This window comes from Eulemur rufifrons, chromosome 8 (assembly GCF_041146395.1).
Source record: "Eulemur rufifrons isolate Redbay chromosome 8, OSU_ERuf_1, whole genome shotgun sequence".
In the NCBI taxonomy this organism is placed as follows: Eukaryota; Metazoa; Chordata; class Mammalia; order Primates; family Lemuridae; genus Eulemur; species Eulemur rufifrons.
Genome location: NC_090990.1, coordinates 19,457,088 through 19,485,048, shown reverse-complemented (window position 1 = coordinate 19,485,048; position 27,961 = coordinate 19,457,088). Strand labels below are relative to the sequence as shown.

Genomic DNA, 27,961 nt, shown 5'->3' with positions numbered 1-27,961 from the left:
ACTGCCTCTGCCTGTGAAGTCTCAGTCCCCTCCTCCTTCCCCAGACCGCAGGGAGCAACCTCCTGAAGCGGCTGCTCACATTCTCTCCTTTCATCTCATTGAAGCCTTACAGCCAAAAATGTTCTGAAGGGGTCCGAGGCTCAGAGAACTGAAGTGACAGCCAAAGATCACACAGGTAAGTTATAGAGCGTGTGAAAGTGACAGGCAGGGGGCAGCTTTCCTCCCCAGGATGCACAGTCAGTTCGCTGGGGCCTGTGGGGGACTGATAAACTCCGGGTGCAGAGCAAGGAACCTGTTTGCGTCTCTCCCTCCTCCTCTGAGAAGGTCTGGGCCTCTGGCTGACTGCTTATCCTGCCAGAGCCTGGGCACGGCCACCAGCTTCAAATGGGCTTGAGCTGGGTGATAAAGAGGCCAGGGCACAGATGGGGGATGGGGGATGGGGGCGGAGGGTGCATGTATGGGAGCATCTGTGTCCTCAGCAGAACTTCATTGAGCACATTAGTAAAAGCCGGCCAATACCCCACTCAGCCTAAGTGGGAGGAGAGTCACAAGACCAAGCCACAAGCTGGTGGAGAGGGAGGGGGAGCAGCTCAGGCCTGCAGCAGAGGGTGTGGCAGTTGCGGGTTAGAATTCTAACTCCACCACGTAGAGGGTGTATGACCCCTCCTAGCCTGTCTCCCCTCACAAGGCCTGCCTTTCCCAGCCCCAAGACACTAGAAGGGAAAACCATTTGTAAACTGTGAGTTGCTTTCCATACATAACAGATGTTCCTGCTGTGATTAACGGCCTCCTATGAGGAAGGCCCTAACACACACAACTGTGTGCCCAAAGCCCAGATAGGGGAAAGTGATTCCATTTGAGGGATTAGGGAAGACTGCCTGGAGGAGGTTGACCTCCCAGCCAGACTTTTAAGGATGGCTGGACATCGTGACTAATGCCTGTAACCCTAGCACTTTGGGAAGCTGAGGGGAGGCGGGAGGATTGCTTGAGGCCAGGAGTTAAAGACCAGCCTGGGCAACATAGTGAGACCCTATCTCTATAAAACAAACCAAAAACTTAGCCAGATGTGCTGGTGTGCACCTGTAGTCCTCCCTACTCCAAAGGCTGAGGCAGGAGGATTGCTTGAGCCCAGGAGTTTGAAGTTGCAGTGAGTTATAAGCGAGTCACTGCACTTTAGCCCACTCTAGTCCCAGCAACAGAGGAAAAAAAAAAGGATACATTCACTACATGGAAAAGGGAGAGGGCACTGTAGGTGGAAGAACAGCCGGCACAAAGGCTTGGAGGTATGATAGTGAGGTGTACTCTGGGGACAGAAAGTGGTCTGGCATGTTAGAAGCACAGAGTGAATCATGAGACCAAATTGTGGAAGGTCTCAAATACCAGGTTAAGATACGGAGGGACAGACATTTGGGGGTGGTCAGTGAGTGAGTCTTTGAGATAGAGGCAGCTATGCTCTAGCTGGGGTGTGGCAGTCATCTGGGCCAGAGGTGAGTGGAGGGGAAGAATTGGTGGGGTCGGGGACCCCCTCCCCAAGAGGATGCATTTGAGGTTTGGGGCAGATACCCAGATGACATCGAGGTGGCAGGAAGCTTCAGAGCCCTTGCAAGGGAGGGGTGAGCGTTGGTAGGGAGGGAGAAAAAGCCAAGTGGGACACTCTAGTCCAGGGAGAGACCTGTGCTTGAGCACAGAGGGGGCCCACCAATGAACATTTAAGGTATCTGAAAAGCACCACTGCCCAGGAGTTCCTCTGGGTTTGCTGAAGTGTGGGGCGGGGCCCAATCCTGCCAGCAGAACCCCTTCCAGGGGAGGTGTCATCTCCAGAAGGCCCCGTTGAAACCATGGTTTTCAGTGACTGTCAGCTTATTACATATCTGCCAGGAGCTTCGCTAACCTGTCCGCATGTAATATGCCTATTTTATGGATGAGTAAAACGAGGCAGAGAGAGGTGAAGTGATCTGCTCACTGTCACACAAGCCAGTAAATTCAAGCACTTGAAGGCAGTACTCCCTGCTGGCAGCGAGGGGCAGGAAAGAGCTGATGGGGGCATGTGAGGACAACTGAGATTCTGGCTTCATGGAACTCTGGAACCGGGTGGGGCGGGCGCCAGGGTGAGGGAAAGACGGTGTCTGTCGCCCCCTCGAGGTTATGGAGCCGCTGGGGCGGAGGTGCAGAGCTGAGCCTTCAGGGCTGCCCGAGGGCTGAGAGCCTGGAAAATCCGGGGTGACTTCGAAGGTGTCCGCTTCAAGTCAGGGGTTGTGGTGCAAGGGTGGGCTTTCGAGTGGCTCTGTCCTCACAGCTCGCACAACCTGCGGTGAGACCCCAATAAGTCCCTTGTGTTTGCTCCTCACTTCTTTTCTCAGGGCCTTTGAGAGGACGAAAGAGATCATCTTTTATCCTGTGAAGCCCGTTCGCAGTGTTTATTCTCTCTTTGCAGCTGAGGAAACTGAGGACCCAATGGGCAGATTTGGGATTTGGGGGCCTGAAGCTTGTTGGGGGCCTCTTGAAGAAAAAGAATGCAAAGTCAAGAACACAAAAGGCCTATAAGCTACTCAAGACCAGAGGACACACTCGGGAAGGAGGAGGGGTCAGAGTGGTAGGAGACAGGGGGTTACCCCACTGAGATTAGCATTTTTCACTTTTCCAAACTGTACAGAAACGTATGACCTTGTAAACACAAGGCCAGGGTCCCTCCTAGCGCCTGTGCAAGTGTGGGGCCACCTCAGGCCTGGCAGAGCACAGTGTGAGGTCCCCCACAGGAGATTTGGTGATTCTGAAGCAAGAGCAGCATCTGGGTTCATGTCTCCCAACCACCTACCCAGGCAGGCCTTTCACCCCAGATCTTCTAGAGCTTCCTACCTGGGACTGACTCCAGACTCACTGCACCTTCTACGTGGCCACGTCCTAAGAGCTGGGTTGCTCTAGCCAGGACTACTCTGGGATCCTCTGTCCCATCCAGTCAAACCCTGTTTTGCTTTCAGGTTTGGAGGTCTAACCTCATAAGCCACAGGAAGTCTTCTCTGCCTGCCCTTGCCTCCCCAGGCAGTGCCAGCACTGTGCTTGGCACCCAGAGGTCTTTGGTCTAAGTCCCTTCAGTGTGTCAGTCCACTGTTGTCCACGAGTGGCCAGTCCAGATGGACACATCCTGAGCCTCTCCTCTTGCAGCCAGGCCTGTGCTGGGTACTGCAGGGTGGGGCTTGGGAGACACAGAGAGGACTCGGACCTAGTCCCTGCCCTTTTCTAAATGCTTAGGGCCAAGAAGAACTTAGGTATCAAGTAGTCCAAGTGGTCGTCAAACTCTTAACCACAGAAGTCCAGTGCATGCAACAGAGGGAAGCAAGGCTGTTATGAGTGAAGCAGTGGGTGTGTCGGGGTGGGTGGGGGGAGGTCCATTTGCTTGGCCTCCCCGTGTGCTACCCCCTGCTTTGCTTCTCCCAGTCCCTCTAAGGAAGCATGAGTTGGAACCTCTGCTCTAGTTCAAGCTCTTTGCTTTAACAGGTGAGAAAACTGAGGCCCGGCAAGGGTAAGAGACTTGACCAAGGTCACAGAACAAGGTAGTGGCTGAGGCTGGATTCAAACCCAGGTCTGCTTGACTCTAGGTTTGAGGTCTCTTTGCTCAACCTCAATACTGGACAGTTGGGGCTACACCATCCCTTCCCACCCCTGACCTGCCTTTCCCTGAACCCTCACTCTGGAAGCTCCATCCACTCAGCAGAGCCGGGATGGTGAAGAGAAACTTCCAGAAGCCCATAGGAGTGGGTCAGTAAGGAAGGGGCCTATTTGGAGCCCCCACACTGGAATGAGGACAGGGACTGGACTTTGTCCACAGCTTGTTCTCAGTCTAAGCACAGAGCCCGCCACACTGGGAACAATAGAATATTAGTTGAATGAATGAATTCGAGGCCCCAGGTGGGGAAATGACCCCTCCAGGTGGACCTCATCCACCTCTGGGTGCTCTCTTGATCCCTCAGGGTGGGCATCTGGGCTGGGCTTCTTGCAGATAGTAAAAATTTTCAGCTTCTTCCTTCTCTTTCTCTTCAGAGCATTATCCTGTCAGAAGCCACTCTGTGACTTTGGGCAAGTCACTTGCCCTCTCTGAGCCTCCATCTCCTCATTTGTTAAAAATACTCACCTGAAAGTGGTTCTTTTTTGGTGCTTTTTGTTTGTTTGTTTGTTTGTTTGTTTGAGACGGGGTCTCATTCTGTCTTCACCCAGGCTAGAGTGCAGTGACATCATCATAGCTCACAGCAACCTCAAACTCCTGGGCTCAAACGATCCTCCTGCCTCCGCCTCCCAAGTAGCTGGGACTACAGGTGCACGCCCCCACGCCCGGCCTTGAAAGTGTTTTTAATTCATTCAATTGAAAAAGCTATTAGGACTTTTTATGTGCCAGGCACTGCTTGAGACACATGAGATTGAGAAAACATAATAAAATAGGGACAGCAGTGCCTGGCACCCAATGAGCAGTCATTGACAGCCCTCCACCCCACCCCACCTCTCTCATTCATGTCCCTCTTTCAGAACCGGTTCCCGCGCTCCCAGGGCTGAGGAGCGGAAGAGCGATGGAGGACAGGTGGCAGAAAGGAGTAGAAACTAAATAAGGGCGCTGATGCAAGATGTGGCCGGTAGATGGCAGCAGTGTCCGTGAAATGAGCCTCGCCTCTGCACGCTTCGCCTAAATTTCTCCCAGGCCAAGGGGTTCAGCCGTGTCATGTATGAACGTGGGTGTATGAATGAGTGCGTGCCCCGGTGGGAGGTGTGCATACAAAGAAGTGCACGTGCATGCCAGGAGTATGAACGCGTGTGCCTGTGAACGTGGCCGGGTGCCAAGAGTGAGTCTGAGAGAACAGAATGTACTCCAGGTGTGGAGTGTGTAGGGGGATGATGTTCACACAGTCAGGTGTGTGTATGTGTGTGGCCTCTGGGTCGATGTGGGCCTATTTGCAGGTGACTGTGTGGTGTGTGTGAAGCCTCCCCTACCCCCAGGGCAGCGCTTCTTAAACTTTTAGGTCCTGGAGTATCCGATGAAGGTTTAGGATCCCGCAGTGAGGTGCAGTTTGTACCCCATTTCAGACGGCTCTGGATCACCTGTGGTCCCCCTGGGGGTTCCTCCAGGTGAGGAAACACACCCAAATGTTAATGGAAGGGGGAACTATGGGTGATGTTTTTTGCCTTTTTTTCCATGTTTACCAGGTTTCTCAGTTTCTATATTACCTTGATACAGGACCAAGAAACCTCATAAATGTTAACGAAGAAAAGAAAACCCCTACTGTGCACGCATACTCACATCAACACCCCGATGCCTCACACATGCTGTGCAAACACACGCACACTCACCTTCAGAGCTGTGCTTCCCAGCCTTAGAGGGAGTCGGCTCTCAGTAGAACTGTCAGGCCTCTGTGAAGTCTCCTTGACCCAAGTCCCTCTGTGAGCAGGGTGAGGCCAAGCAGTCACCCCCATCCACGCAGCCTGGCAGCCCTGTCCCTCCCCCTGTCCCCGCAGTTGGCACTGAGGGGTGTTGAGGTCCCAGTCTGGGGCAGGGCTGCCCGTCCACCTGCTGCTCATCACCTTGACACGAGCAGGCCCTTGGCTGAGGCCTGCCTTAAGACTAGGTCTCTGAAGGGAGGCTGCCCTGGGGGGAAGGGGTGGGGCCTCCAGGCCCTGGTGGCCTCATAAGGACAGGTCCCCTGTGGTGGGGAGGCAGATCTGGGTCAGGAAGTAATTCCCCTCCAGAGAGTTACTTATTAACCACGAGGGCCAGCAACTATTTGAGAACACAGAGGGTGGTGAAGGTCTGTCCAGGTATGAGGCTCTGACTCCCACCTGAGCTGCCCTGAATGCACACGGGGGGGGGGGGGGGGGGCGGCGGTTGCTGCCTCTATGGCCCAGGGAGGGTGACTGAGGGGCAAGGGATGGGAAGGAAGGTGGGGGAGGAGGGGAGAAGAAGCCAATGGGAGCCCTGTGAGTCATGTGGGGTGGGCAGGGCTCTGGAGGACAAGGTACTTAGATTAGGGTTGGGAGGTGGGGTGCACAGGGATGAGGAAGAACCAGTTTGGAGAGGAGGGGAGTCCAGAGGCCTGGTTTGGTTCCGGGCGTGCTCTAGGAAGTGGCTACAGCTGCCTTGTGCATCTGTCTCTCCCGTCAAACTGGGGCTCCCTTAAGGACAAAGCTGCATCTCCCTCTGAGATGGGTACTGAGGGCAGGACTAGACTTGGCGCGAGCGGGCAGGTCTATGTCACCCCTAGACTGGGCCCCACCTCACAAGGAACCACAGAGGTGAGCAAAAGAAACAGCCAGAGATGCAGATACTGAGAACAGTGCTCGCTTTATTGAGAAAACAGAAAGTTGTGTCCTTGGTACCAAGATGGAACCTGGGGTAGGCAAAAAGGCAGGTGTTTCAGTCGAGCTTTGTTTTTGACATGCCTGCCTCCCTCACCAACGTGCGGCAGCTCCAATTACACGCTTCCTCCTGTCTCTGGGCAAATGCCCAGTGGATTTACCAATAGATGTCTGTTTCTGGGATCAAGGAACATGAGGAAAATGCCTCGGTTCTCTTCCAGAAAGGCAGAGTCCTCAGATCCATCAGCTCCTACCTCTGCCCCCACATTGTGCAGAGGCCCAGAAAGAGACAGAGACCTGCCCAACATCACAGCAAGGAAGTGGATGACAGAGTTAAAACCCCATTCCCTGTCTCCTGTCTTGGGACTCATTCTAGAAGATGAGCCCCATCAGATGGATGTCATCTGTATGGGCACCTGGCAAGGGACTCCATCCCCATGACACAAAGGCTGAAAGGCCCTAGGCAGTGCCACAAGGGAACTTTCTTCCTTTCCAGGCTGTCTCCCCCATTCTGGGGTCACTGGGAGCACAGTCCTGGTGAGGACAAAAGAGGACAGCCATGTATGAGAAACTTGGGGAGAAGACATCCTCTTGAAAATTGAAAATTGATTCTCCAATGCGTGCTGCCCCCGCTTCTGGAACTCAAAGAGATCGTTAAAAGAGAAAGTCCTTTGCTCCTGACCCACCTACAGCATTAAGAAGCATGGGTCAGAGCAGGCGTAACTGAATACGAGAGAACATGAAAAAGCTCCATTTGTTAGCACTTGTTATGCACCAGGCGTATCAATTCATCCACTGGGGAAACTACTCTGGGCCCACTTGCACTTGCTGGGAACACTTCCGTGACCCAAACAGACAAGGTCCTTCACTCACAGCCTCTTTATAAATCTTCTCAACTTCATACCAGGTAAGTTTTGTCATCCATGATTGAGGAAACGGGCTCAGAGAGTGAAATGACTTACCTAAGGTCACACAGCAAAGACATGGCAGGCAGCTGGAAAATTACAGAACAAGCAGGACTTCCAAGGCAGGGAGGGAAGGGATGGGGAGAGGGACCTACCAAGGTCACAGCAGTTTCTTGGGCGGCTGGCATGTGCCTCTGCTGCCAAGGTGAGGAGGCACAGAACTCAGCACGGGGAATGCTCATGTCTGCGACTGTGAGCTGGACCTGAGAGTGTCCCCAGGGCCCTCTGTGTGATCACAGCGCGTTTCCTCTTGGGAGGCAGGAGGAGGAAAGCAGGTGGACTTGACAGACCTAAGGGGGGATCCTCGCTGGGCCAACCACTGCCAAGCCACGTGGCCTTGCGCAAGTCATTCCCTTCTCTGAGCCTCAGTTTCCTCATCTGTAAAGGGGAGGTAATAATGATAATGCCTTCCTCGTAGTCATGCTGTGAAGATGGAGTGAGTTACTCTACCTGACCAGGCACAGAGAGTGCAGTGCATTACCCGTTGCTGGTGCCTCCCACGGAAACGGCGTGTGGGAAAGCGCTCTGCACCCTGGGAACGACTGTGCAAGGGTGGGGCTGTTCCCTGGGGGTGGCGCCGGGGCTGGAGCCTGGGCGCCCTCCCGTGCCACACGCTACTGCATCAGCACGTCCATCTTGAGAACCCTCACCCGCCCCTCTCTAAAATCCCCATTGTGAATTCCCAAACTGCTTGCAGCCATTAGCACGTGGCCAGCTGTCCTGTCTCCCAGCTGCCAACATCTGCAAGCTCAGAGTGGGGAACCAGGTCCTGACTCTCTCCTGCCACTCCTCCCAGCGTGGGGCCCAGAGCTAAATAAAGGAATAAATAAACAACGAATGAGAAGGCTGTGTATGTGCTTTGTGTGAGTGCTGGGGCCAGGACCTAGGGGTGTCACTTCCTAGGGGGCTCTGGGGCTCCCAGCCTGGATCTGCAGCAGTTGCTAGCGGGGGGCAGGCAGCCCAGAGCCAGAGCCTCAGCTAGGGGCCTTTCACTGACACAAAGAAAGGGGCTGGTCTTTGGACTGAGACCCAGAAGGTGCCCAACCTGGACCGTTTTTCCAAGTCCTCTGAGGACACTGGGGGCTCCTCTCTACCTTGAGGAGCATTTCACATTCAGAGCTAAGCAAACCTCCTTAGAGCAGCTGCCTCTGGCACCCGCGTAATTATTAGAGGATAACCCTGTATTGAGGGCCTAGGATGTGCCAGGCACTTTGGTAGGCACTTTGCTCACTGGTATCTGTAGCTTTCAGAGGGAGCTCTTGGAGGTGAAGCGATGTGCTTAAGACCACACTTCTAGCAAATGGCCAACAATCCAGCAAAACCAGGACTCCAATTATTAGAGACTGACCCATTCCCTCATCTTAGATTTAGGGGGAAACAGAAGCTCAGAGAGGGCAAATCCCTTGCTTAGGTCACACAGCCAGTAGCTTCAGAGCTGAGATTTGAATCCAGGTTTGGGGGCTGCCCGGGCCATGTAGGAGACTGAACTCGAGGGCTCTGGTTTACTCCCATCACCCTCCTGCCCTCCCTACCCCCATCCTCTTAAGACACTTGACATTATCCATCATTTCCTCCCCCTGGGAACGCCCTCCTCCTCCAGTTTCCATGGCAGCACATTCTCCCCATCCTCCTTCTTCTCTGGCAGCTTCTCCCTCCCCACAGTGGCTCCTGAGCCCAGGAAGCAGCGGCCCCCCAAGCCAGGTCTCTTCTCTCTCATCATTGCTCTCCATGAAAGGTCACCCACTTTTCCCAGTAGGTCTCTAGCTCTGACCTTGCACTCCAGCTCCACTTTTTTTTTTTTTTTTTTTTGAGACAGGGTCTTGCTCTGTTGCCCAGCCTAGAGCGCAATGGAGTCACCACAACTTGCTGCAACCTCAAACTCCTAGGCTCAAGCGATCCTTCTGCCTCAGCCTCCTGAGTAGCTGGGACTACAGGCGCACACCACCACACCCAGCTAATTTTTTTCTATTTTTAGCTCTTGCTCACGCTGGTCTCGAACTCCTGAGCTCAAGCAATCCTCCCACCATGGCCACCCACAGTGCTAGGATTACAGTTGTGAGCCATTATGCCCAGCTGATTTTTCTATTTTTTGTACAGACAAGGTCTCCTTATGTTGCTCAGGCTGATATCAAACTCCTGGCCTCAAGCGATTCTCCCACCTGGGCCTCCCAAAGTGCTGGGATTACAAGTGTGAGCCATCACGCCAGGCCCAGCTCTACTTTAAAGTAGTAACTGCTACTTGTCCTGTGCTTAGAGTTGATTTATGTGCTGGGCCCTATACCTATACATACATTAAATCCTCACAAACACCACGAAGGAAGTCCACTCTGCAGATGAGGAAACAGGTTCAAAGAGGGAAAGCCAAGATCTGATTCCAGCCTTAACCACTACTTCTATTGTATCAAGAAGAGATATGAAATGGTAGGACAGTTCTGAAACCAGGGGCAAACCCCCCCCCCCCACCTCCCCATAGAGAGAGGAATGGAAATTTTGGGGGAAACAGACCTACTCTGCAGTTTTGAGAACCCTGTGATGATCTAGAATTACACTGTCAATTTAGAGCTTTAAAATGCATCATGAGTAGTACATTTTGAAATGTGAAGATTTGGAGAGCTTCAGGAGGAACAAAAGTTCATAGAAAATTGCCCTTTTCCTTTCGATTTTTCCATTTGGTTTGATGCCTGGACGTAACTGGAAATTTGGACCCTAGAATTCCACTGACCTGAGTTCTGCCAATACTAACAGGCTTTGTGACCTAGAGGCAAGTGGCTTGACCTCTCTGAGCCTCAGCTCTCTCGTCTAAAATGAGGATAATACTACTTCCCCCACTGGGCTGTCATGAGGACCAGACGGGGTGAAGTGTATGAAGCCCTTGGCCCAGAGCCTGGCACACAGAAGAGCTCAGTTAAGCCCAGTACTCCAGCCACATCCAACTTTTTGGGTGTGCCAAGTACTTAAACATCCCCATGCTTTTGCACACACTGTACCCTCTTCTTGGTGGCCAACTCCTATTCATGCTTTAAGGCCCCCTGATCCTTTTCCACCTTTTAGGGAATTGCTACAAATGGGTTTTAGTAAAAAGCTAGAAAAGGCACTTCCCTGTGACACCCTCCCTGGGGCTCTGTCACTACACTCACCACACTGAGATGCAACCGTGTTTGTGCTTTGTCTCCCAGCATTGGCTGGGGCCTCATGAGGGCAGGGCCACGTCTGACTCATTCCCAAGTCCCAGTGTCCAGAGCGGGTGTCTCGCATGGAGCAGATTCCAATCCGAGTTTGCCTTACCTTAAACGCGCGTGGTCTGAACCTAGCCCCTGCTGTATCCAGGACAAATTTATCCACCAGAAGTGGTAAAAAGCAGCCAGATCAGTTATGGCCCCAGGAGATGGCAGTGAGCAGACTTCAAGCAGCCTTGAAATAGGTCTGTCCTAGGAGGGGCCAAAGGGGACAGTCTGCGAGGAGAATAAACAGCCTGGCTCTAACATTACCTCATTCAGGAGTCTTCTCTGGTTCCTAAATTGTCCCCTTTCCCTGCCATACCCCCAAAGCATTAGCAAGAGGAGTCCCAGATGATCAGGAGTGTCCAGGAGTGTCCCTGACTTGCTGACCCCACCCCAACTCAGACACAGAGGTCTCTGTGGTCCATATGGGTGGTGAGAGTGATCTAGGAAGGTTGGGACCCCAGGTCACGGTGGCTTAGCAGGCTGGATGTGAGTGTTGGGAACTGCCCCATAGCTTTCCAGGCCCCGGGGGAGCCATTTCCTGAAGGAAGAACAGGTCTGGGGCTTCCGGGGACCTCACCCTGAGAAGGGGGCTATCCTTTGCTCACTGAGGGCATCCCTTCCCTGAAGGTGCCCAAAGCCCATCTTGGTGTCTAAGCCCTCAACCCCCTGAATGCTATTCAGTCCCTGCTGGAGTGACAGCCTCCCAGCTTTTGTTCCAAAGAGATGGCTGTCAAAGGGAAAGAGGTATATTGTTTCTTTATCTTTTTCCTTTTGTTTGAGACAAAGACGTCAATTTCTTTCCATCTGTCCCAAAAAGGGAAGAAAATTAAATTTGTTTTTACAAGGATGTCAGCGCACAGCTTCAGAAGGGAGTCAGGGGTGCATTTCTGAGGCGGCGTCTGTGAGGGAGGGGAGGGCTGGGGGGATGACGCCTGGGGGAGGCACAGGGAACAGGACAGGCTCTGACACTGGGGGAAGCAAAGATCTGGGAGTGCCTGAATAAAATGCCACACAAATGGAAAGAAAAACTTCTAAGCCCAACTCCGGGTGGATGCTGCCCTCAGCAGCTTGAAGGGGGCAGCTGGGCTGGAGCCGGTGGGGGACCCAGGAAGGCTGGGGGGAAAGGGACAGGAGCGCACACGCTGACACTAGTGTTGCAGTTACGAAAGCCTTCTTCTCCCAGTTCCTTCAAAGTCCGGTCCCCACGTGGGCAGTTCCAGTTCCTAGGAGTCATTGGCACCAGACACACGTTGGGAGGAGGGGATTTCTTCCAGGTTCCTATCAGGGGCCCAAGACCCAGCACTAAGTCCGCATGGATGCTTCTGATACCCGCCACCCAGTTCCAGATGCCACTTACCATCCATGGGGCTCTAAGTACATGGTCCTTTGTCCTCTAGTACCTGGACAGAGAAGCCAGGGCCCTGGGGACCCGTGAAGAGCATCCACTCTCCACCTTGAGGAGCGACCTCAAAGCAGAGCCCGCCTCTCTGCCTCGGCCCACCCATCACTGCCCCTGGGCACAAAGGCCCACTCGAAGCGTGGCTTTTGGAGCGCGGGGACCTTCTGGCTCCTTCCCAAGCCTCTGGGCCCCTGTTAGAACTGAGGCTGCGGACCCTACTCCAACCGAGGCCATGTCCCACTACTCTATCCTGGAGCCACTGGCCCCTTTGCCGTCCTGTCCCCACAGCCCCACTGGAACGCAGTGCTGTGGCCACTGCTTCCCTGCTGAAGCGTCCCTGCAGGTTCCAAGCAAATAAATGTCAGAGAGAAAAGGTATATTGTTTCTCTCTCTGCCTCTCTCTGTTTCTTTTATATTCTTATTTCTAAAGATATCAAGTTGGACCTAGACCTTGGCGAGCCCCGCCCCCTGCTAGAACTCAAGAGGCTGGGACTCTACCCCAAGTTGAGGCCCCCTCCCCTGCACGCGGGCCTCCTATCTTGCGACCAAACCTTGAGCTGTAGCCATGCCAGACTGTCCTGTCTTTCTGTCTCACCCCAGAAGAGGCCCCTCCCCACTACACAGAGGTCCAGCCTTGCAGCTCAGTTCTCAAGCGACCGTCCCCACCACTGCCTCTCCTGGGTCCTGGGCCCAGGAGCCTCAGGTCTCAGGACAGATCCTGCTCCCAACCGGGTGAGAACTGGAAGCTGTCCCAAGGTTGAGGCCCCGCCCCACTGCGGAGTCCCTATTTGGGGGCCCAGTTCGACAGTCACAGGTCCCTGTGTCACTCCACTCTTCTGGAGTCCCTCGCTCCTCCACCCAACCTAGAGCCGTCGACAGTGCACCCAGCCCAGAGGCATGGCCCCAACGATCTGCCGTCTGCCACTCCACTGCCTGGCCCTCTTCAATACAGAGGCCCTGCCGCTGGTCCCAAGCCTCCGACCCGCTACTGCCCCATTCCAGATCGCGGCCTCCGCCTCGCGTTAGGACTCGGTGTGGCCGCGGGGTCACTTCGGAGGGGGACGTGGGGGCGGGGGAGGCCTGGCCGGGTCAGGCGTCGGGGCCACCGCCCGGACCATCGGATGGCGTGCAGGCGGTGACCCGCTCGCGGGCCGTGGCTTCGCGGGCGCGGCTGAAACTGCCGGGCTCCGGGCGGCCGCAGGGCTTGCGGCAGAGCTGGCGGAAGCAGCGCTTGAAGTTCTCGTCGAGGAAGGCGTAGAGCACGGGGTTGAGGCTGCTGTTGGCGTAGCCCAGCGCGATGCACAGGTGCAGCGCGGCCACCACGAGCGGGTCGCGCCGGTCGATGTCCACCAGCGTCCAGACGATGACGAAGATGTGGATGGGCGCCCAGCACACCACGAAGGCGCCCACCACCACGAGCACCATGCGCGTGATGCGCCGCAGGCTGCGGTCCTTCTCCTTGGAGCCCGACAGCAGGCGCACGCTGCGCAGGCGCAGCAGCATGAGGCCGTAGCACACGGTGATGACAAGGATGGGCACCACGAAAGCGAAGAGGAACACGCAGATCTTGGTCACCGTGTCCCAGTACCAGCTGGGGCTGGGGAACTGGAGCATGCACACCACCGTCCCGTCTGGGCCGGGGAAACAAGGAAAGACAGACGGGGTGAGGGCCTGTGCACCTGATGGGACCCTGCCTGTTCGCCTACACTTCTAGGGCTTGGTCAGGTCCCACCACCTCCTCCTGGCCTTTGCTCAAGGTGATTCCTTTGCCTGGAATGTCCTCCTGCGCTTCTGTAGTCGGCGAACTCCTACTCGTCCTTAAAGACCCCAGCAGGATTGGCTCTCATCCAGGAGGCCTTTCTATGTTCTCTCCTGGCCCTTTTATAAGCCTCTCCGTCCGTGGGTGGCAGTAATGAAATAATTTAGCCCATCCCACTAAATGCCAGTCATTATGATAGCTGAAAACAACCCGACCCATTTCCAAACTAGCTCTAGTGGGGACAGTACTGGAAAGATTGACTTAGCATGAGTTAGGGGCAGGACCGTGTAGGCAAATTACTCAACCGCTTTGAGCTTCAGCAGTGGGCCTAACAGTACCTACATCTCATAGGATTGTTGTGAGGATTAAATGGGCCAAGGCATGTAAAGCACAGTGGGGTCCAAGCTCTTGGGGCACTCACTGGGAAGAGGGGCACATGCATGTGGCAGTCCAGAGGCCAGGCTGGCACCAGCCTTCTAACAAAACTACAGATCTCAGCTCAACTTCAGGAAGAACCTCCTGACAGCCAGGCGTGCCCAGAGATAGGAAGGGCACCCAGGATGGAATGAGGTCCCCATTCCTGGAGTGTGGCCTTGGGCCGGATGAGCACCTTAGGGGATGCTGTGGGATTCTGATATAGTCCTGGGGCTGGCCCAGGGGACTCCCAAGATCTCTTGGAATGCCAGGACTAAGGAGCCAGACAGTGGACTTGAGCCTGAGAGTTATGAGAAGAGGGCTGGGAACCTACAGACAAAGTGGGACCACAGGACATCAGGCTGGCAGGACCCCTAGGGACGACTGAGTCCAAAGCCTTCATTGTACAGATGGCAGAACCAGGCCCAGAGAGGAACAGCACTTGTTTAAGGACACACAGCAAGTGGCACACAGAACCAGTAAGTGCTGATGGAGGAGTCTGTGTGTGTGAGAGTGTGGACTGAGGAGGCCCATCTGGTCCAGCCCCCAGCAGGGCTGCAGTTAATGGCCCGTAAACTGCAAGCTGACAGCGAAGAAGGGGCCCTGCTGCTGAGTCAAGACCAACTGCTCAGAGGCTGTACAAGGGCACTGGGGCTCTGTCCTTGTGAGAGTCAAGGGTGACCAAGAAGCCTCCCATCAAGCCTGTTCCCCTCCCCACCCACAGCACTGACCCTCTGCAAACCTCTTCTCAAGGAGGGCACGATTTGGGGGCAGGAACCTGGGGTTATAGGCCAAATCCCATCAAATGCCTGGTTGTGTGAGTAAACCACTAAGTAAACCATCTGACCTCTCTGATTCTGTTTTCCTACAGTCAAACGGAGGTAGGAGTCCCTGCCTTGTCTATCTCACAGGCTTAATCACTTAACAGCTGCTATTTATTGGGCCTTGGTAATGAGTCAGGCCTTGTTCTAAGTATTTTACACATATAACCTTTTAACCTTCTCAACACCCCATGATATAATATGGCTCAGAAAGGTGATTAGTTACTAGCGCCTTTGGTACCCTTCTAGACTACTTTTCCCACTTCCTTCCATCATGGTGGGGCCACGTGACCAGCTATCACTTGGAAGGGATGGGCCATAACACTTAAAGTGGTTGTGCTTTCTCCCCACTCCCTCTCCATACTCATCTGCGGCCACATGCTAGCAGCGGAAGATTCAGAAACCATCAGTAGGAACCTGGGTTCCTGAGTGACTGTGCTCCTCTTACACTGGATTGTGATATGAGTGAGGGGTAAACTTCTGCCGTTAAGCCCCTGAGCTTTGGACACTGTGCATTACAACAGCTATCCTAATATAGGCAGTTACTATAATAATTGCCATTGTACTCTCAGGAAATACACCTGTCATTCTCTGTGGGCCATTCTCTGGGCCTTGCTTTGGTCATCTGGGCCAATGGTTTTCAAATTAGGGTGAAAGGAAGTTCGGGATGGGACTGCAGATCCTGTGGCCTCCACTGCTCCCTGGCCAGTGATGCTCTCACCCCCTGGCCATCCATCCACCTCCCTATAGGTCAGTCATCCACACATTCCTGGCTGCCGCCTGCATGCACATGCACTGGCCATCCATAATCCCATTCATAAATTCATACATTTCCTTTGGCCAGCAACCCATAGGACCACTGACCAGTCACTCATCCTCACATAGTCAACCACTCACATTCCCATTGGCTGACCTTCCACACTCCCACTGGCCAGCATCACAATTTCATTGATCAGCAATCCACACCTCCACTTGTGAGCCACCTACACACACCCTGGTAAGTGCCCGGCAAGCCCACAGAGGCCCATGTGCCGCCTCCTGTGGTCACTGGCCTGTGCCACGGCCCGCTCGCTCACTCACCCCGGGGACGGGTCACAGCCATGACCATGATGGGCACACCAACACCCGAGGCCAGGACCCAGATGCAGATGTTGATCAGCTTGGCCTTGGCGGGTGTGCGGAAGTCCAGGGCCTTGACAGGGTGGCAGACGGCGATGTAGCGGTCGACACTCATCATGGTGAGTGTGAAGATGCTGGTGAACATATTGTAGTAGTCGATGGAGAGCACGGCCTTGCAGAGCAGTTCGCCAAAGGGCCACGTCTCCATCAAGTACTTGGCACTCTGGAAGGGCAGCGTGCTGGTGGCCAGTGCGTCGGCCAAGGCCAGGTTGAAGATGTAGATGTTGGTGGCCGTCTTCATCTTAGTGTACCTTAGAAGGAAGTGCATGTATAATTGATCCCACTTTACAGATTTCAGTTTCATGAGACTCAAGGAAGTAAAGTGACTTGCCCAAGGTCACACAAAAGGTGCGGGGCAGAGGTGGGACTCGAACCCTAAACAATCTGATGCAGCATCACTCCTTTCCACAACAGATGCAAAGGGATTTCTCTGCCTGTGGGTGAGTTTGGCAGAAGTTATTCTATGAAAAATCCTTACTTTCTGAGAAGCACTAAGCAATATAATTAAAGATAAAATTGAGCTCTAGAGGAAAATGGATCTAAGTTCTAATCCTGTCTCTACTATTTACTAGCTGAGTGACTCTGGGTTAGTAACTTGAACTCTCTAAGCCTCAGCATCCGTAACTATAAAAAGAAGGGTGGTATTTCTACCAACTTCCCAGGATGACTGTGACAATTTAAAGAGATAATATAGCACATGGCCCTGAGTCGGATGCATGCTAAGCACTCAGGATGTGAAAGCTGTTATTATTCTTCATACATGAAGAATAGAGCTGGGGGCTAGGCCAGAGTGACCAGTCTAGCTTCTGCCACTGAGCTGGCCTTCTGGGAATGTGATTGGCCAACTCTGAGGAAGGGACACTGCCTAGCAGACTGGCTGGGACCTTGGGCCTCTGGGGTGTCCTCCATGGTAGACGAGGGCTCCCAGTCCTTCCTATGGCCCCACCCAGACCTCCCTATCTCCATGCAACTGGACTCACCCCTCTGCAGAAGCCACGGTGCGTCCCCCTCCCCACCCACAGGGGTGAGGGGAAGGGAAGCAGGTGCCAGAGCCAAACATGCAACCCAGCGCAGGAGCCTGGGGTCACAGCCAGATGGCTGCAGCCACACTCTGCACTCGACACCCCCAGCATCCTCCATGCTCTATGCTGCTGCAGCTGTCCACACTACAGCCGGCCCCTTGTTTGGGCAACATTTACAGCCACAGCCCCTTCCGCACCAGGGCCTGGGCTGGCGCCAGGTGGCCTGGGGGAGACCGCACACACTGAAACACACCGTCCCCGTGCAGCACGGTCATCACAGACAACACACAGACACACCGAGGCAGAGGTGCACGGCACTTCTTTCACGCCCCTGGAATGATCTGTGAAACCCAGAGAAGGGCTGCATGAGTGACTCCTCAAATTTCAGAGCAGGAAGAGCCCTGACGATTGAGGGGAAGCGATTTTATTAATTAAGTGTGGTCCAAGGTCTGCCCTCAGAATTACCGGCAGAGCCTGTGAGAAATGCAGACTCCTGGACCCCATCTCAGATCTGCTAAATCTTAATCTCTGGACCTGGGGCCTGGGAATCCTCATTGTAACAAGCACCTCCTACCCCGGGTGATCCTAATGAACTCCAGACTTTGAGAATCACTGTGTAGCCTAAAACCCGCACTGGGGAGAGACAGGGAGGGTGAAGCCAAGAGAGGCAGCACGACCCCATCCAAGGTGATGCAGCGACAGTGGCAGAGCCGGGGCGAGAACGGAAACCCCCTGGCTCCCCGTGCCCTCGCTCCCCTCTACCCCCAGGGCAGTTCCACACTCTGCGCCTCCACTGCTTCAGACCCCCTGGTACCAGGCTCGGCCCGGGCACCTAGGAAGGGGCCACTCAATGTTTCCATGACCAAACAAACTCGCATCAGCTAAGGCTGTTCCTTTAGGAAGTGGCTGATTTTTTTTTGGCTTACAAAAATCACTCATTGTCCTCCAGGGCCAGCATCTGTCCTACTCCCTCCCAAATAGCTGTCATTTGCTCTGGGGCTGGAGAAGCAAAAAGTTTTGCTCGGAGACAGCAGAACTGCAAGTCGCAGGAAGTGTGTCTTCAGCCGGTGTGGGATCGCAGCTGTGTGGGAGGCGGTCTCAACCCCACAGCTGAGTCGTCTAATTTCTCTGCTCTTACGCAGAACAATTAGAGGCTGTTCTTCGCCTGCTATTTTGATTTGTGAAGGATCCTTCCATTCCCAGAGGGGGCTGGGATGCTGGGAAGTGGGTGATGAAGCTACTGTTGCTGGTCCAAGTGGGCTGAGTGGCCCGGCGATGACTGTCTGCCAGGCGGAGCCCACAGCTCCCCTCCTCACAGGCCTCTGTCCCCCCGGCAGCCACGCCCTGTCCTGCCAGCCCCCTCAGTCTCGCTCCTCCAGCCCCAAGACAAATCATGCCACTCTCCTGCTCTCAACTCCCTGTGACTCCCCAAAGTTCTATGTTCCACAAGCTGGCCCCGACGCCTCTGGGACGCCGGCTCCCAGCACCTGCCCCTAGAGTGACGTGCCCCTGCCACATACCGGCCTCTTTGCTGATCCTTGGACATGTCAAGCCCACTCCCACCTCCCCACCTCAGGGCCTCTGGACTTGCTGTTCCCTCTGCTTGGAACCTTTGTCCCCCAGATTTTGCACAGCTTGCTCCTTTGCTTCATGCAGGACCCTATTCCAAAGTCACCTCCTCAGAGAGGCCCTCCGTGCTCGTCCTGGCCAAAGTATCTCCATGTCCTTCAGCTGCTGCATTTTTGGTTACGGCCCAAAACCCTGCCTGACTCCTATTTATATTCTTTTCTGTCCATTTGGCTCTCTTGCCCCTGCAAGCTCCCTGAAGGCAGAGGACTTGGTCCACTGAGTTCCCTGCTGTGTCACCAGGCCTTTCAATAGTGACTGGCAAAACAGCATGGTCTCAGCAGACATCAGTAGTGTGCATGTCTTAGTCTAGGCCTTGTCAGCTCTCACCCACCCCCAAATTCATCACTCACTTAAGTCAGGGGGCTCGCTCTAAAAGGCAGACTTGCTCAGGACACTCTACTACTTACAACCCTTCCATAGCTCCCCACTGCCATCGGGATGAAACCACACTCGTCACACTGGCCTTCCATCTGGGTGGCCTCCCTTCCCATGGTGCCCCCCACATTTATAGCCCCTCACATGTTCTGTGGAGCACGCCCTCCCTCCCTCCTGAGAGACAGCGCCTGCAACAGTTTGGTGGGGATCCTTCCAGACTACATATGTCTATAGATTTTTGGAAAATTTTATTTCTGCCAAGGTACTACAATGACATGGTGTGAAGAGTCATATAGGACCATAATGAGAACAGCTGCCCCTCTACCCACCCTGCCTCAGGCACACGTCTGTCCTACAACCACTTTTAATGTTTTTAGCTATTCTGGTGACTATCTCCATAATTCTAAAGAATATGCTTACTTGGCTACTTCTTGATTTATCAATTTTAGATGGTATTTGTTGAAGTATGCATTTGGTTAAGCAAGGCTATGCCGCAGTAACAAACAATCCAAGTCCATTCAGTGTTCCCAGGGCAACTATATTCCCTAGGACAATTCTAGGCTGCTTCACTTTTTGTTGTTGTTGTTTCGTTTTTTTAAAGACAGAGTCTCGCTCTGTCACCTTGGCTGCAGTGCAGTCATAGCTCACTGTAACTTTGAAGTCCTAGGCTCAAGTGATCCTCCCAGGATCAAACAGCTATAGGCATGCACCACCATGCCTGACTAATTTCTTAATTTTTTTGTAGAGATGGGCCCTGCTATATTTTCCAGGCTGGTCTCAAACTCCTGGACTCATGTGATCCTCCCGCCTCAGTCTCCCAAAGTGTTGTGATTACAGGCATGAGCCACCGTGCCCAGCTTCAGACTGCTTCCCTCTTGTGGCTTTGCTCTCTTAACCCAAGGCCTCCTTGATCATCACAGAGGGAGGAGAGACAGCTTCGGGGTATTCTAAGCTTTAGTCCAGCAGCAACACGTCACTTCCTCCTGAAACTGACTGACCAAAAGTAGTCACGTGGCCACACCCAGCTGCAAGGGGCTGAGAAATACAGGCTTCTGTGTGCCCCAAAGCAGGGAGACCCAGATATTAGTGACACTAGTAATGTCCCCCACAACTCCCTATTATGGTAGATGAGGATTAACTCTACATCACCCAACTCTTCCTCTCTCCATCCTCCCAATATAGTTGTTTGTTTGTTTGTTTTAGAGATGGGGTCTCGCTGTGTTGGCCAGGCTGGAGTGCAGTAGCTATTCACAGGAGCATCATAGTGCACTATAGCCTGGAACTCCTGGGCTCAACCAATCCTCCTACCTCAGCCTCCCAAGTAGGTGGGACTACAGGCGTGCACCACCATGCCCAGCTCAGGGTTTACATTCTTATGACCTTGTAGCTATTTACCGCTGCTGAGCCAAATAGCATGCTATAATTACATTTATTTTTAGTACAGATTTTTTAGTTTCCTGAAGATAAGAATTGCCTATTTTTTCCATTTGCTCAGTTCTGTGCACATATAGCTAAGTCTCCTCAAACGTGCCAGCAAACCTGTAAGATGCCTATTCCATGCAACCAAATAATCTATTCGTTCTTCTGTTTTCCTAGTGATCTAGCTAGTGATCCTCCTCCCCTTTCTATCTGGGACTGGCTCCTTCGAGACCAGCTGTGTACCTAGCCTCCTCTGTGAGAGCACCTGTTTCCTGGTTTGCACACCTCCCTCTATCTTGGTTTATGCCTTCATTTTGGTAGAGCACATACTCTAGTCACTTCCTGACTTTTATGTAGGAGATAAAATTTTTACACCTTTGTCTGTCTGAAAACGTCTTTTCTGTCTCTCTCTCTCACATCATCACCCAGGCTGGAGTGCAGTGGCGTCATCATAGCTCACTGCAACCTCAAACTCCTGCACTCAAGCAATCCCCCCATCTCAGCTTCCCGAGTAGCTGGGACTACAAGCATGTGCCACCACACCAGCTAATTTTTTTAATTTTTTGTAGAGATAGGGTCTTGCTATGTTGCCCAGGCTGGTCTTGAACTCCTGGCCTCAAAGGATCCTCCTACCTTGGCTTCCCAAAGTGCTGGGATTATAGGTGGAAGCAATCATGCCCATCCTGAAAATGTCTTTATTCTGTCTTTTCTCCTGATCTCTTTGACTGTATATGTACTTCTGATGGGAGTAATTTTCCATCAGAATTTTGAAGGCCTGATTCCTTCATCTTCTAGCTTCTAGTTGCCCCTGAATTATCTGAAGCTGTTCTGATTCCTAATGATTTATCTGTAATCTGTCCTCTCTACCCCTAAAACCTGCAGGATCTTCTCTTTATCCCTGGTAGGCTAACATTTTGTGATGTGATTTAGGGTGGCTTTTTTTCATTTGTATTGGGCCCTCTCAGGCTGAAGATTCATGTCCTTCTGTATAAAATGTTCTCACATCATTTCTTTGATAATTTCCTCCCCTCTGCTTTCTCTGGGATCCCTGGAAAATCCGTTAGTCAGATACTGGGCCTCTTTGATTGATCCTCTAATTTTCTTCTATTGTCTTTTTGTTACACCCTCTGGGAAAGTTCTTTTTCATTACCTCTCAACCCTTCTATTGACTTTTTTATTTTGACTCTCACATTTTATTTTCCCGGTGCCCTTTCTTCTTCTCTTATTATTCTTTTTTTACATAGCACGTATAGCATCTTACTTACAATATCTTCTCTTACCTCTTTGAGGATACTAATAATTTTTGGTTTGTATTTTCTTCTGCTCTCCGCATCCTCTACTTGCTTCAGACATTGCTGTTTATTTGTCTGCTTTGACCTCCCTCTTTTATCCTGGAGGCTTGCTTCGAATATCTGGTGATACAAGACTAAAGGCTGATCCTTCAGTGAAGCACTGAATAACTAACTGGTAGCCGTGTGTGTGTGTGTGTGTGTGTGTGCGCGCGTGTGTGTGTGTGTGTGTGTGTGTGTCTGCGCACGCATCAGTGTAGGGCCACTGTCCACTGGTGGGCCTCACCATAGGGGAACCGAGCGATGATCTGGCTGTTACACTGGGGGACGTTTAAGTATCAGTTTCTGCAGGTGTCTTCTCTGGGGCCTTCAGAAAAGAATCCTCCCATCTCTTGCCTGGTTGCACACTGGTGGCCATCAAGATTCTGTTGGCAGAGCTGGAGAAAGGGTCTGGGGGTCTCACATTTTCCATTTGGTATCTCACTTTGACCCTTTCTGTTTCTGCTGGCCCTGAATCCAGAGTTCCTGCAGGTTAATTCTCTAGGGAAAAAAAAAAAACTTTGCTTCCCTGCAGAGTGGAGGGATAGGCACCCGGTGGGGCAGGGCACAAGAGCGGGTGCCTAAGGTCTCATTGCTTCCTCCGCAATCACTCTCTTGCCCCTGTTCTCAGGCCCACACCTCACCCCTGTTGTCACTCCTCCTCCAACTGCTTCTCATCATCCAAATATGTGTTCACATCTCTTAGAGGAGATAAACTGAGGTACAAGAGGAGAAGTGACTTACACATGGTCATAGGAGGAGAGCTGGCACTTAGGCAGTTTAGAGCTGACCCCTGGTAACCCCTTTGCTCCGCTGGCCCTCAATACTTGTTACCTTCCTTTCTCCTCCACCTCTCACTGTGAAAAAGTCAAGAATGTGAACTTGATGTAAACTGAGGTTTTTTCACTCATCCAACAGGTGTTAACTGAACACTGATCCGTGCCAGGCTCAGAGAAAGGGATATAGGAGTAATGATGACAGTCTGGGCTCTTGACATTTATGGCCTTAGGGAGGCAGACACTAAACAAATTGCTAGGCTAATTACTGTACAGTTATCTGCTATTACTGCCATGCCATGAAGGATAAGAACAGGGTATACTGATGGCTACTACCCAGTGGGAGTGATGGGGGGTCTGTGAGGGGACCCTGGCTTAGACTGGGAGGTCAACAATGACTTCTCTGAAGAGGTGTGCTATGGACTAAATCGTGTCCCTCCAAACTCATACATGGAAGTCCTAATCCCCAATGTGATTGTGTTGGGGCTCCCCTTACTGCTATTTTTTTAAAAGAATAACTAGTTTTGCTTTATTCTGTGGTTTACATATGACAACCCCAAACACGATGCTTGGTTTTTCTCTTCCTTTTTTTTTTTTTCTCACCCAGGCTGGAGTGCAATGGCAGAATCATAGCTCACTGCAGCCTCCAACTCCTGGGCTCAAGCAATCCTCCCACCTCAGCCTCCTGAGTAGCTGGGACTACAGGTGCCTGCCACCACTCTGTGCTAATTTTTTAAAATTTTTTGTAGAGAAGGGGTCTCACTATGGTGCTCAGGCTGGTCTTGAACTCCTGGCCTCAAGTGATTCCCCTGCCTTGGCCTCCCAAAGTGCTGGGATTACAGGTGTCAGCCACTGCACTCGGCCTCTTCTTTGTTATTCTTCTAGTATCTGTGTCAACAAAGACTGTTTCTCCCAATAGCATGTGCAGTTTGAGCCTCATTTGGTTCCCATGGGCCCTCAAGGATCCTGGTTCTCCAGCATTTGCACCTGGCCCCTACATTGGACTGCACCCTTGTCTGTTTGTGCCAGGGCTGCCCTGGTCCTGGCACCCCTGAGGGGTCTTTAGGGCAGGAATGGCAAACAGTTTCTGTGTGATATGCCAACTCTGAATAAACACAATGCAGCCTCTGGGCGATAACTAGGATTAGTTATTGTGAGGGTGGGGCCCTCATGGTGGGATTAGTAGCTTATAAACAGGCCCCAGAGAGCTTGCTCTTTCGCCCCCCCCCCTGCCCTGCCCCCCAACAATTGAGGACACAGTGAGAAGGCAGCCATCTACAAGCCTGAGTGACGGCTCACTCCTAGCACTTTGGGAGGCTGAGGAGGGAGGATCACTTGAGGCCAGGAATTCGAGACCAGCCTGAGTAACATAACACGACACTGTCTCTACAGAAAAATTTAAAAATTAGCTCGGCATGATGGCATGCACCTGTAGTCCGAGCTACTCAGTAATCTGAGGCAGGAGGATTGCTTTAGCCCAGGAGTTTGAGGTTGCAGCAAGCTATGGTGATGCCACTGCACTCTAGCTTGGGCAACAGAGCTAGACGCTGTCTCAAAAAAGAAAAAAAAAGAAGTGTTATATGATCCAGCAGTTCCTCTTCTAGGTATTATAGATGCCCAAAGAATTGAAAGCAGGGTCTTAAAGAGATATCTGTACACCCATGTTCATGGCATCATTATTCATAATAGCCAAAAGGTGGAAGCAAACCAAGCATCCATCAAATGATGACTGGGTATGCAAAATGTAGTCTAGACATACAATGGAATATTATTCAGCCTTAAACAAGAAGGAAATTCTGGCTGGGCATGGTGGTTAACACCTGTAATCCTAGCACTCTGGGAGGCCAAGGAGGGAGTATCACTTGAGCTCAGGACCAGCCTGAGCAAGAGCGAGACCCCATCTCTACTAAAAATAGAAAAAATCAGCCAGATGTGGTGGTGCGCACCTGTAGTCTCAGCTACTTAAGAGGCTGAGGCAGGAGGATGGCTTGAGCCCGGGAGTTTGAGGTTGCTGTGAGCTAGGCTGACGCCATCTCACTCTAGCCCAGGCAACAGAGTGAGACTCTATCTCAAAAAAAAAAAAAAAAAAAAGGGAAATTCTGACACATGCTACAACGTGGATGACCCTTGAGGACATTGTGCTAAGTAAAAAGACGAATACTGTATGATTCCACTTACATGAGGTACCTAGAGTAGTCAGATTCATAGAGGCAGAAAGCATGGGGTTACCGGGGGCTGGGGCTGGGGAGGATGGGAAGTCAGCGTTTAATGGGTAGGGAGTTTCGGTTTGGGAAGATGAAATAAGTCCTGGACATGGATGGTGGTGATGGCCACACACCAATGTGAATGTCCTCAATGTCACTGAACTGCATCCTTCAAAATGGTTAAAACAGCATTTTTTTATGTTGTGTATATTTTGCCATAATAAAGAAAAGAAGTGGGTAATAGAGAGCTGTCACCGTGTTTATTTTCTAAGCTTGAGAGCGGGGTGTGGGGATCCTTTACAGCCATCCCGCTCTTGGCTCCTCAACACACACAGCTGAGTGATTTTGAACAAATCACTTCTCTTTTTGGAGCCTCGTTGGTAATGTCAGTGCAGTGATGCTTTTCAGGAGCCGACACACACGAAAACGTCCAGCTTACAGGCCAGCATGTGGTCAGGAACTGGCAGCCCTTTTGGTTTGTTCTTCCTGATATTTTTCTGCTTTTTTCTCTTAGAGTTTAATCACCAATCATTGGATCCAACCCAGGGGGTGAGGACAGTAAAGCTCTGGCTGCATGTCTATTGACTCTGAGATGCCTCTGGGAGGCCCTTTGCTTTTTCTCTAAGTCCAAATCCCTGTTAGCTCATCTTGAATTATGCAACTGCCAGGGAACTTGCTCCATCAGCGAAGCTCTCTCTACACCAAGCACCGAGCAGCTGAGCATGTTCGTTTCAGAGCCCTAAACCCTTCTGTTAAACAAGCTCCATTGCGAGAGGATTGTCGCCACCTCCGTTAATTTTCTTTTAGTTTGATGGGGATTGTGTGTAACTTGCACATGCAATCCACACACGTTCCTGGGCCTCTGGAGAGCTGGGCTTCTCGGCTGAATACCCTAGTGCAGGCTGACACGTCAGCGCCGAGTAAGAATTTTCTCCCCAGACAAACCCAGAGCACTTGATCAGAGGAGCTGACACCCTAATGCCCGGTGCCCAGAGGAAGGTCAGTACATTCCTTCCTTTGTACAAGCCATTAGTACGACTGGTTCGACAGCTTCGGGTGAGTTGTTTGTTTTCTTTAAGCCATATTCTCTGAGTGTCTTTTCTCTTATGTGCCAAGCACTATGCCAAAAGCAGTGAACGCATGATTTCATTTCATCCTCGCTACAATCTTGAGTGTTAACACTATCTTCATTCTGCAGATGAGCCAAGCTAGAGGGCTCACCCAAAGACACACAGCTAAGAAGTGACAGTGACAAGATTCAAACTTAGATCTACCTGGTTTGCAGAGCCCAAGCTCGTAACCACCTGGGTCCATATCCACTCCCCCCCCCCCCCCCCCGGCCTCCTTGCCACCTGCACCTGTCAAACCTGGGTCAGGGGGAGGGGCCCAGTCTGGAGGCCAGGAGCAAACTGGGCCTGCACCATAGCATTCATCTCTTTCCCACACATTCTTCAACCCTGCTATGGTTCAGGGATTTGGAGACAATCTGCTCACAGCCCAGGTGGGGTCAGGAAGGAACAGACTTATAAACATCAGAACAATGTCACATGCACGACTATGGGGCCCAGTGGGCAAAGAGGAGAGGTCAATTCAGAACAAAACGTACGCCTGTGGTCACAAGGGGGTGGCAGCCAGTATTTATAGACAATAACTATGCCAAGTCTTTCTCAGGCATGATTTGTGTACTCTTTACACCTGTGGTTTTTTTCATTTTTGTTTTGTTTAAGAGACAGTCTCACTGGGTTGCCCAGGCTGGAATGCAGTGGCTATTCACAGGCACAAACACAGCTCACTGCAACCTCAAACTCCTGGGCTCAAGCAATCCTCCTGCCTCAGCCTCCCAAAGTGCTGGCACTACAGGCATGAGCCACTTGTTTTGTTTTTTAATTGACAATAAATATTTTTAGGACACTTACTATGTGCCAGACACTGGGATAAACATTTTATATTATAATATTTAATCCTCACAGCAGCACTATGGGGCATACAGCATTCATTAGTCCCAATTTATAGAGAGCAGTAAAAGGAACAACTTGCCCAAAGTTGCAGAGTCCCAAAGATGCTGAGTGGAGATTCAGACCCAGAGCTCTTCCCCCAAATCCCAGTGCCTTCCTCTTGACTTCTGCTTTTGCCTCTCTCCTGTGGACCCAGAGTACTCTGTGTACCCCTCACATACTCTTTTTGACAACTGAAATATAGCTCCCGAGGGCAGGGGTCACACCTGTCTTGCTCATCACTATAAGCCTAGAACCTCCCATGGTCCAGCACAGAGAAGGTGCTCCAAACACACGTGTGGAATGAGTAAGTGTTAGTGGGGCTGTCTTCCACACTGGACAAGGGCATCTTGCACGCCATCCCAGCGCTCAGCACAGGGCCAGGAGCAGAGGAGACTCAGCTTTACTGGAGGAAGGTGTCAAGGTGCCCCGACCCTTGAAAGTAACCAGCCACAGACTGAAGAGATCAAACCAGGGCACCTCTTTTTCCCTCCCTCCCTCTCTCCTTTCGTCCTTCCTTCCTCCCCCCTTTCCTTCCAACCTTCTCCCAGCCTCAACCTGGACCAACCCCAATCCCCAGAAGGATACCTGGGCCTGGCCCTGTTTGCCCCGAATCCGAAGTGACTCAGCTCTGCCCGCAGCCAGAGGAAACGTTCACTCAGATCATTTATCCCAGGTAGCTCATTTGTTTCTAACTAAACCGAGGGTTTTTCCCCTCCCCCTCACTTATGCACAACAGCCCATAAGTGTAAAGTTGGAGCAGGAAACCTGAAATCAAAAACAATGACAACAACCATAGCAACAAGGTCAGAACAGCCACGCTTAGTCTGCTGACCAGGTGGCACCTCAGGAACCGAACTGAATGAAACGGCTTCATCCTAGATCCAAACTCGATTGGTCCCAGACCAAATCCAGTGTGGATCGCTGGTGTATTTAGAATGCATTTGATTCCTAGATGCCTTCTGAGCTCTGAAAAATAACAGCTGCTCACTATAAAATGTTCAAACACTATAAAATCATTTCCAGGCGTAATTAAGTTAAGGATCTGGAGATGAGATCACCCTGGCTTATCCAGGTGGGCCCTGCCTCCAGCGATCAGTGTCCTACAGAGACACAC

At 52.1% G+C, this 27,961-nt stretch overlaps 2 protein-coding genes across 2 annotated transcripts in view; both read right to left on the bottom strand.

The window, feature by feature from the left end:
• EPB41 (erythrocyte membrane protein band 4.1) overlaps positions 1-5,364 on the bottom strand; it is a 193,597-nt gene extending 188,233 nt beyond the window's left edge. The window contains exon 1 of the mRNA XM_069479669.1: positions 5,335-5,364. The gene's annotated coding sequence lies outside the window, so the exon portion shown is untranslated. The remainder of the gene's footprint in view (positions 1-5,334) is intronic.
• A 7,649-nt stretch (positions 5,365-13,013) lies between these two features.
• Positions 13,014-27,961, bottom strand: part of OPRD1 (opioid receptor delta 1) — a 31,195-nt gene continuing 16,247 nt past the window's right edge. The window contains exons 2-3 of the mRNA XM_069477565.1: positions 15,999-16,348; positions 13,014-13,555 (exon numbers count right to left, since the gene is read on the bottom strand). Coding sequence (XP_069333666.1) covers positions 13,014-13,555; positions 15,999-16,348 — 892 coding nt within the window. The remainder of the gene's footprint in view (positions 13,556-15,998; positions 16,349-27,961) is intronic.